The sequence below is a fragment of the Platalea leucorodia genome (assembly GCF_965183815.1).
Source record: "Platalea leucorodia genome assembly, contig: HAP1_HAP1_SCAFFOLD_59, whole genome shotgun sequence".
Taxonomy (NCBI): domain Eukaryota; kingdom Metazoa; phylum Chordata; class Aves; order Pelecaniformes; family Threskiornithidae; genus Platalea; species Platalea leucorodia.
Genome location: NW_028121451.1, coordinates 565,587 through 575,965, shown reverse-complemented (window position 1 = coordinate 575,965; position 10,379 = coordinate 565,587). Strand labels below are relative to the sequence as shown.

The 10,379-nt window shown below is 49.9% G+C and overlaps 1 protein-coding gene across 1 annotated transcript; it reads left to right on the top strand.

The window, feature by feature from the left end:
* Window positions 1-8,517: 8,517 nt before the first annotated feature.
* Window positions 8,518-9,456, top strand: LOC309603340 (olfactory receptor 10AG1-like; the record flags this gene model as incomplete). The annotated part of the gene is made up of 1 exon (XM_082338210.1): window positions 8,518-9,456. One exon carries the CDS (start codon window positions 8,518-8,520, stop codon window positions 9,454-9,456), a length of 939 nt encoding a protein of 312 aa, XP_082194336.1.
* Between the last annotated feature and the right edge of the window lie 923 nt (window positions 9,457-10,379).

Below are 10,379 nucleotides of genomic sequence, written 5' to 3'. Positions count from 1 at the left end.
ATGCCAAAGGCAATCAGTTCAGGAGGGCATAAAAGAGTAGCCTGGATGTGAGCTCCTGCTCTGAGCCCCTTGGCTTCATTCAGTGGGGACTCAGGCGCTCACACTCAGACACTTGGTGATGACTGAGGTGCCGGGGTGGTCCAAGACGTGGGCAAGTGTTTGCAAGCTCTGATGGAAAATCTCTGAGAACACTCACATTCTTCTGAGCATCAGCTGAGGGCCCGAGGGGGAACAGGGATATCCTTTGCCACCCACGGTGACACCAGCCACCTACGTGCCTTTGTCAAGTATCTCCCTGGAGCATGCAGAGCTATTGAGGTAACCAAATGGAGGACTGCCCCAGACAGAGACCCAGGTCTCTCTCTATCCACTGTACTCACTGGAGCTCCAGTCACTGCAAAGCTAAGTCACATCCACATCCCTGCACTGAATACATCAGGGCTCTCATTTTAATGGCATAAAAAAAAGGCTCGAGTGCCATGCCCGGTGCCTGGGATGCCAAACGCAACTGCACTCAGCAGGCAAACACAGCACAGGACCTCCAGAAAAGCTGTGCCCTCTTGGAGTTGCTGTGGGGCAGACGCCCAGGGCCCCCCAGATGGGTCTGGTGCCTGTGTGCCACCTGAACACCAACACCACAGCACAGATGCAAGGTCTGTCCCGTCTACACCCAGGGGCACTGCAGGACTGGGAGGCAGATCACACCAGGGTGCCCTCCCCTCTCCCTGTGCTCTCAGCCCTTGGCCATTCTCTCTCTCAGTCTCTGAGATTCACCTGCCTGATGCTACAAAGAGGAAAGGTGACAATCATGCTCACAGAGTGGCTGGATCAAAGTCTGTTACCCCCAGAGACTTTCTCCGAAGCCCCCTGTCCTCCCTGCAGTTTGTCTTGCAAGCCCCACAGCTCTGCAGAGTTCATGCAGAAACACCAAAGCCCTCTCTGGACCAGGTGTCATTGCCCAGCCCTGCTCCTCTGCCCTTGGAGACATCAGGGTTTGCTCTCTTTGTGGGCACCTCATTTCCTCCTTACCTTGCCATCTACCAAACACTCCGGCACGTCTGTGCCCTGAAGCAAAGCCTTTCCATACGTTGGGTCTTGGGCCCTTGCTCCCATGTTTTCCTGGAACAAGTTGGTGCCGCAGCCCAAACGTGCGCAGGCAGGAGGAGCAGGGGAACAGATAGGAGAAACTGGACCCTCACAGCCCTGTGAATTTTGTGGATTAAATTAGATGTGGTGGGACAGCTTGCTCACCTGGGGTGCTGCAATGGAGGGAGACAGGCTCTGCCAGAAAGAGTAGCAGGGCGGATGAGGAGGGGAGGATGCCTCCCTTGCAAAGGGGCAGGTCAGATGTCAGGAGCTCCCGTATGGGAAGGACAATGGGTAGGATTTGCTTCGTCACTGAGGATTAGAAGAGCCAGCAAGGGTGTGTGGTGGGCTGAGCTTGGCTGTCTGCCAGGTGCCCACCAAGCTGCTCTGTCACTCCCCTTCCTCACCAGGACAAGGCAGAAAATATGACAAAACGCTCATGAGTCAAGATAAGGACAAGGAGATCACTCCCTTGTTACTGTCATGGGCAAAACAGACTCAACCTGGAGAACTGAAATGAATTGATTGCCAATTAAACAGAACAGAATAATGAGAACTAAGAACAAATCTCAAAACCCCTTACCCCCACCCCTCCCTTCTTCCCAGGCTCAGCCTCACTCCTGACTTCTTTCCCTCCTTCCCCCAAGCAGCACAGGGGGATGGTGAATGCAGGCTGCAATCAGCTGATAATGCTTTGTCTCCTTCCTCCTCACACTCTTCCCCTGCTCCAGCGTGGGGTCCCTCCTGCGGGATCCAGTCCTTCATGAACCTCTCTGGCATGGGTCCCTCCCATGAGCTGCAGTTCTTCACAAACTGCTCCAGCATGGGTCCTTTCCCCGGGGTACAGTCCTTCAGGAACAGACTTGCTCCAGCACAGGTCCCCCACAGGGTCACAGGTCTTGCCAGAAAACCTGCTTCTGTGTGGGCTCCTCTCCACAGGCTGCAGTTCCTCCCAGGAGCCTGCTCCAGCACGGGCTGTCCGTGAGGTTAAATCTCCCTTCAGGGCACTTCCACCTGGTACTTACATGGAGTTACTTCCTTACATGGAGTTACTTCCATGCTACCTGCCTTGTCTTTATAATGTTGGACACCTAAAGGATACGTGGTTTTTAGTGTCAGAGTAATCTCCTTAGTTTTCCTGGGGTTTGCCAATGAAGTTCAGGACACAGTTCAACTTATTGCAGAAATGGATTTCTAAAGGTAGAGGAGAGGAATTGATTCCTCTTCTGCCCTTGCCAGGGGAGCCCTGACTGACCAATCGACACCTGGCCTCTTCATTGCAGACCTCTGGGAGATTTGCAGAGATCATTCATTGCTGCCTAAGGGCCACCTGACTGTCTCCTTCCAGTCCAGAAGGAAGCCGGTGTCCTGAGGGTTTGGTGCTAAAACTGGCAACATTGTGAAGGCCTCTCTGCCCATCTTAGTGCATCTCAAAAAAGGACAAGGTATCTCTCTTTGGGTGGAATTGTTCCTCTCAAGCTGAGAGAGAGGGATCTCATTCTTCAAGGCTTTGGGAGTCTCCTCCTTGATGACATGGAAGAAGACTTTCCTCTCCCTGAGTACAGATCGCCTCTTAGTTCCCCTTTCTCCACAGGGCTCATGGAAATGGGCTTCTATAGGTATATTAACCAGAAAATGAAGGTTAAGGAAAGCGGACCCCCTCTAATGAGCAGAAGTGGTGAGCTGGTAACAACAGACGAGGTGAAGGCTGAGGTACTCAACAACTTCTTTGCCTCAGTCTTCACTGGCAACCTCTCTCCTCACACCTCCCGAGTCGAAGGGTCATTTGATGGGGATTGGGGGGTCAGAGGTCCTCCCACTGTAAGAGAAGATCAGGTTCGTGACCACTTGAGGAACCTGAAGGTACATAAGTCTATGGGTCCTGATGAGATGCATCCCAGAGTCCTGAGGGAATTGGCTGATGTACTTGCTAAGCCACTCTCCATGATATTTGAAGAGTCATGGCAGTCAGGTGAAGTCCCTGGGGACTGGAAAAAGGGGAATATTGCAGCCATTTTTAAAAAAGGAACAAAGGACCCTGGGAGCTACTGACCTGTCAGCCTCCGCTCTGTGCCTGGGAAGATCACGGAACAGATCCCCCTAGAAGCTATGCTAAGGCACATGGAGGACAGGGAGGTGATTAGGGACAGCCAGCACGGCTTCACCAAAGGCAAGTCCTGCCTGACCAACCTAGTGGCCTTCTGTGAAGGAGTAACTACATCAGTGGACGAGGGAAGAGCTACGGCTGTCATCTATCTGGACTTCTGTAAGGCCTTTGACACGGTCCCCCATAATACCCTTCTCTCTAAATTGGAAGGATATGGATTTGATGGGTGGACTGTTCGGTGGATAAGGAATTGGCTGGATGGTCACCTCCAGAGTGTAGTGGTCAATGGCTCGATGTCCAGATGGAGAACAGTGACAAGTGGTGTCCCTCAGGGGTCCATTCTGGGGCCAGTGCTGTTCAATGTCTTCATCAATGACATAGACAGTGAGATCGAGTGCACCCTCAGCAAGTTTGCAGATGACACCAAGCTGAGTGGTGCAGTCAACACACCTGAGGGACAGGATGCCATCCAGAGGGACCTGGACAAGCTGGAGAGGTGGGCCTGTGTGAACCTCATGAGGTTCAACAAGGCCAAGCGCAAGGTCCTGCACCTGGGTCGGGGCAATCCCAGGTATCAGTACAGGCTGGGGGATAAAAGGATTGAGAGCAGCCCTGCTGAGAAGGACGTGGGGGTACCAATAGACAGAAAGCCGGACGTGAGCTGGCAATGTGCTCTCACAGCCCAGAAAGCCCACTGTATCCCGGGCTGCATCAGAAGTGTGGCCAGCAGGGCGAGGGAGGGGATTCTGCCCCTCTACTCTGCTCTGGGGAGACCCCACCAGAGTACTGTGTCCAGCTCTGGGGTCCTCCGCACAAGAAGGATATCGACCTATTGGAGCAGGTCCAGAGAAGGGCCACACAAATGATCAGAGGGATGGAGCGCCTCTCTTATGAGGAAAGGCTGAGAGAGCTGGGGTTGTTCAGCCTGGAGAAGAGAAGGCCGCAGGGAGACCTTATTGCGGCATTTCAATACTTAAAGGGGGCTTAGACGAAAGATGGGGACAGACTTTTTAGCAGGGCCAATAGCGATAGGACAAGGGGTGATGGTTTTAAACTAAAAGAGGGTAGTTTCAGACTAGATCTAAGGAAGAACTTTTTTACAATGTGGGTGGTGAAACACTGGAACAGGTTGCCCAGAGAGGTGGTAGATGCCCCATCCTTGGAAACATTCAAGGCCAGGCTGGATGGGGCTCTGAGCAACCTGATCGAGTTGTGGATGTCCCTGCCAATTGCAGGGAGGATGGACTGGATGACCTTTAAAGGTCCCTTCCATCCCAAAGCATTCTAGGATTCTATGATTCTTCATAGCAGCTGTATGGGGCCATGCTTTGGATTTGTGACCAAAACAATGTTGATCACGCAGGGATGTTTTAGCTATTGCTGAGCAGAGCCTCCACAGTGTCAAGGCCTTTTCTGTCTCTCACACCACCCCACCAGCAAATAGGCTGGGGGCGCACAAGAAGCTGGGAGGGCACAGAGCTGGGACAGCTGACCCCAACTGACCAAAGGGATATCCCATACCATGTGATGTCATGTTCAGCAAAAAAAAGCTGGGGGAAAGAAGGAGGAAGGGGGATCATTCATGGTAACTTGGGAAGACAAATGCTTCCTAACCTAACCCTGAACTAACCCTTTTACCTTAAACCTTACCCTACCCATCACCTGAAACTAGCCCTACCACTACTCCAGTCATAAACCTCAACTCTAACTCTAACCCTTACCTAACCCTAAACGAACATCAGCCACAGCCTGAAGTCTAACTCTAAACCAGGTGTAACCCTAACTCTTACCCTAACCCTAATTGTAATTCTAACTCAAACCTGAACCCAAACCTTGACTAACCTAACAGGTATCCTAAAGCATCTTGCAAAGCCAACAGCACCTGTGTAACAACATCCGTAATATCGTCTCAGGCAATGATTACTATGGTAACAGCATTAGAAAAAAAAGATAATTTGGGTAGATGGGATGGACAGACAAGCATCCTTGTATCATCCTGTCAGTGCTGGTTCAAGGCCTGGCAGCATGAGCAGCTGCCCTCTGCTTCCTCATGAACTGGAGGCTGGAGGCACCATGGCTGTAGGCACCACTGTGTGTCACCCAAATCAGACTCAGGTCAGACGAACCATTTTGTATTTCTCATATACCATATCCATTGTTTCTCTGTTGAGCTCTAATCAGAGCTTAGTTACGTAGATAATCAGGCTTTGGGTGGGATATTTCTTGTGCAATGACCTCCTGGAGTAGCTCTACTGACCCTGGTCTCTCTCCATATTTACAATCCTACAGCTCTGACAGGAGGAAAGCACCCTGCAGTGCCTGGATTTGTCCAAGCCACAGCACTTCATAGCCTTTCTGACCATTGGGTCCTTTGGTCCTGGTGGGAGATGATTTTCTTGTCTTAATCCTGAGTTTGTTGGGTAACCCGAAAGGACAGACTGGAGGCTGTTGAGTAACATCTCAGGTTTCAGAGCAAGGAATCAGGGACTGCATTTACCTCACACAATGGCAGGAGATGCATTCCTCTGGAGGGGTTATTTGTGCTATTGGCTATAAAGCCACCAAGTCTACCTAGGTCAGACTCAGTCAACCATTCTTGAGGCATTGGGGCCAAATTATTCTGTCCAGATACAGAGATCTGCAGTGTAGTGCCATGACATGGTCCTTTTTTCCTTCCAATGCAGATGTCCCAAACCCAAGCTTCCTCTCCAAGCTCTTTCTGGATGTGAACCAGCATGCAGACACCACAAGCAGTCGGAGTTCAACCTCTCAGGGCCACCTCCATCTTGAGGATAACATGGGCCACAGGCACGGGTTGGGACCCAGAGAGGTGGAGGTACAGAGAAGCCTTTTCTGTTGCTGCACAGTGAAGTTAAGCACCGACTGAAAAGGCTTATGTTCTGCTTCCCTGCTTGCCTTTTTTGTATTTTTTGTTTTTCCTCCCACAAGTTTGGCACTTGTCCTTTGAGCAGCTAAACCTCATGTCTCAGTTTTTCTCTTTCTAAAGGCCTATAGTTATGGTGGAAGTTGCTTGTCAGGCTGGCGCCCGTGATTCTGACAGTCTTTCTAAAATAGTTCCTGGTGCCGTGGGTGTCCAGGGAGGAGCAGTGGCAGCACCAGCATCCCCACCTTCTCTCCTGAGGCTGCTTACTAACTGTCTCATAACCAGGTGAGAGTGACAGAGACATGTCCGGAGAGCCATATCCAGGTGGCTTTGAGGGGAATGACGGAGAGAAAAAGAGGTCACCACTGCCTCCTGCAGCACCATGGACTGAGGAGGGTGTTCCTGCCTCTTGGCTCCTGGCAACAGTAAATCCCTTTTGGCATGCCCTGAAATGCTGAGATAGTGTGGCAGCACAGACACCGCCAGAAGCAGCTGCAGGCATCTGTCCAGCTTGGCTGGGCATGGAAATGGGCTTCCTTCAGCTTTGAAAAGTGCCGCCCATGAGATAGTCACCATCTAAGAAGTACTCTGGCAGTTTCCCATGAGCAAAGCTAGCCTGAACCGTGCTGCACCCATGATCTTGTGAAGCACTGAGACATCGGAGAGTTAAAAAGAACAGGCTGTATGTTTGAAGACATTTTGAAACAAGCAGGAGATGCTGGTATGTGAGTAATCTGCATGTAAATGGTTGCTTTGAGTGAAAGCCTTAATTTAAAATAAATGTGGGTATCAGAGAAGTATTTTATTTTTCTGTACATTTATATGAAAAAGTAGGTAGATTAAAAAACAATCATGGTGACTTTTCACTCATGCAAACCCTAATTTTATCTTGGAAATTTTTAATGGCACATCTATGAGATGGAAAAAACTCACAGGAAAAAGGCAGGAATACCTTGGGAAAAGGATCACACCATTAGGACTGTGTGTTTTTGCGAATTCAGATTTTTCTCTTGAGAAAACCGCCCTGTGTTTTTCACTTGGCTAGTCTGAATGCTTTTATCACATGTTTTCTGACCTGCTGTTCTCATGCTTAGTACATCCGAGTTTAAGAAGACTCCTCAAAGGGAGGTAGTGATAGACATGGCCAGCATCCTCAGTCCTCTGCCTCGAAGAGGGTATTCTTTCCCCATGTCAAGCTGAGATTATAAAACATCATTCAGCTGAGTCTCTTCTGCAGAAGAAGCAACCTGCTCTTGCAGCGCTGCTTGCTTGTAGCTCCCATCCCTCAAGAGTGCCCAGGTTTATGCTCTGGGAAGGCGGGGAATGCAAAGGGAAGGCTCAGTTCCCCAGGCAGCAAGAGCATCGCTCTGCTTCTGCGAGGGCTTGCAGGGGAGTGGGAAGCATTGCAGGGTTGGGGTCAGAGTGAATGGGCCCTCGGCTGGATTTCTAAGCTGTCAGAAATCCAAGCGACAGAGCAGCAAGTTTAGGAATGCTGAATTATTCAGGGCTCATTCAGAAGTTATAAAAGCCTGACCTGCTCCAGAAAATTGGGTATCGTAAGGAAATCGCCAAATTTTAATCACTTTCTTCTCTGTATAACTGAAAAGTGCATCAAGCAGTTTGATTGCTTGCATAAAAATGTCTTTTAGCACCCCAAAAACTTGAGATTTATGCATAAACTGCGGCTTATCCGTCTTGTTCAAATGTCCCCTGGATGCATCAGTGTCACTCGATTCATTGCAGATAGAAGCCTGTTGTACTTCTGATGGGATTCACCCTTCGCCATGTAAAAAGTAATGATTCAGGTCTAAAATAGTCTCCCAGATGTTTGTGCGTGGACACCGCATCAGGGGATGAGCTCTTACATGTGAGGAGAGCTGGGATGAATCTCTCTCGTCGAGATCTAAGGATCAAGTCAGGCCTTGCCTCACTTTCTTTTGATTGCCTCTCCTTGCCTGGCCTTGCCTTGCTTTGTCTTCCCCTTTTCATCCCTTTCCTCCTTTTCACCCTATTTCTTCTTCGTGTTCTTACATTCAATGCAGCTCTGACAAGATCTGGACAAGGAACGTAAGCAAGACTGTTCTTAAAGGGGTGAGAATTTATCCTTTTTCTTCCTTTTTTTCTCATCTCTCACCAGGTATTCTGTTTAAGAAAATCAACTCTAAAAAAGAAAGTCAAGTTTCTTTTACCCATATCAAAAACCCCAGTCATTCAGGCTCAAGGATTCTGTTCTTTCCTCTTTTTAACCCTCCCCCTGCAGCAAGCAAGCCATGTTAGATTTCCAAACATTCAGGCAGATCTTGGTCCAGCTCGCCTAATCCTGCAATCACGTGTGTGCTGATGTTCATAGGCTTTCTCTAGGCTTGAAGTGTGTGGGATGGTGGACAGGCCATTAGCATCCTCTAAGAGCCTGATGTTTGGATTGCTCCATCTAGGGAAAATGCCCCAAAGAAAAGGCTTGGAAAATCACACTGTTGGATCCGGATTCGTTCTTCTGGGATTTTCTGACCACTCCAGCCTGCAGGGCCTGTGCTTCACAGTATTCCTGGTCATATACCTCATGCTCCTCACAGGGAACAGCCTGATTGCACTCATCACGGTGGTGGTCTCAAGCCTCCACAGCCCCATGTATTTCTTCCTGAGGAACTTGTCCATCCTGGAGATATGCTACACATCAGCCACTCTGCCAAAAATGCTGGTGGGTTTCCTGCGGGCGGATGGCAGGATCTCCTTCCTGGGCTGTGCTGCCCAGCTGTATTGCCTGGTTTTGCTGGGCAGCATTGAATGCCTTCTCCTGGCTGCCATGGCCTACGACCGCTGCATAGCCATATGTGACCCCCTGCACTACACCCTCGTCATGAGCAGGGGTCTCTGCATCAGACTGGTGCTGGGGTCCTGGGTGGCTGTCGTACCAGTGCAAGTAGGACAGACCTACCAGGTGTTCACTTTGCCCTTCTGTGCATCCCATGACCTCCATCACTTTTTCTGCGATGTCCCCCCTCTGCTGGAACTGGCCTGTGCAGACACGTTCTGGAATCAAGTGATGCTATACACCATCACCCTGCTCTTCGTAATCCTTCCCTTCTCCTTCATAGTTACTTCTTACATTCAAATTATTAGGGCAATTCTGAAAATGCCTTCAGGTTTGGGCAGACACAAAGCCTATTCCACCTGCTCGTCACACCTCGGGGTGGTGAGGCTCTTCTATGGCTTGGCCACAGTTGTCTACTTAAAGCGACGGTCAAGGGATTCGGTAGATACCGACAAATACCTTGCCCTGTTTTACACAGTTGTGACCCCCATGTTTAACCCTGTCATCTATAGCCTGAGGAATAAGGAAGTGAGAATTGCCTTGAGAAGACTCCTATGGACAAAGTGATGCTACCGAGGATGTAAAATAGTCCCAAGCAGTACCAAAAGTCCCACTGGGTTATGTGGTTGCCTGAACAAAGCATCCCATATTTGCTCAAACAAAACCATGTGTCCAGCCTGGCTTTCATCCTGCTCAAGAAGGGGAAAGGTCTCCTGAGGCATTCCTGCTACGCCATGCCCCACCATGATATCTTTGTACTCTAGAGCACCTTCAGTGCCCCTCAAGAGTGTGATGCCAATAGCTACTTCAAGCTGTGTCTGACCAACGTAACGTTCAAGGGAAAGAGTCAAAGCATGGTCAGTAGTCAGTAGGGCCCAGAGGGTGACACAACCGATGAAGAGATGACTGCCCTCAAGCTTGAGAAATCACTTGCTAGATGCCACGGACTATCTACAGTGTTCCCGTGTGGAATCAGCTTAAAAAAGTTAAAAGACATGAAGGTCATCTTCCCCTGCTATGCTACCCTATGACATCATGCCCATTATATAAAGCTGAGGGAAGAAAAGGGAAGGGGGGGACGTTTGGCATGATGGCCTTTGTCTTCCCAAGTAACCGTTGTGCATGATGGAGCCCTGCTTTCCTGGGGATGGCTGCACACCTGCCTGCCCATGGGAAGCAGTGAATGAATTCCTTGCTTTGCTTTGCTTTGCTTGTGCGCACGGCTTTTGCTTTCCCTATTAAACTGTCTTTATCTTAACCCATGAGTTTTCTCACTTTTACTCTTCCCATTCTCTCCCCCATCCCACCGGGGGGGAGTGAGAGAGCAGCTGTGTGGGGCTTAGTTGCTGGCTGGGTTTAAACCATGACAAAGGGCAACAAAGCTGGTGAAGGGTCTGGAGCACAAGTCCTATGAGGAGCGGCTGAGGCAGCTGGCGGTGCTCAGCCTGGAGAAGAGGAGGCTGAGGGGAGACCTTATTGCTCTCTACAAC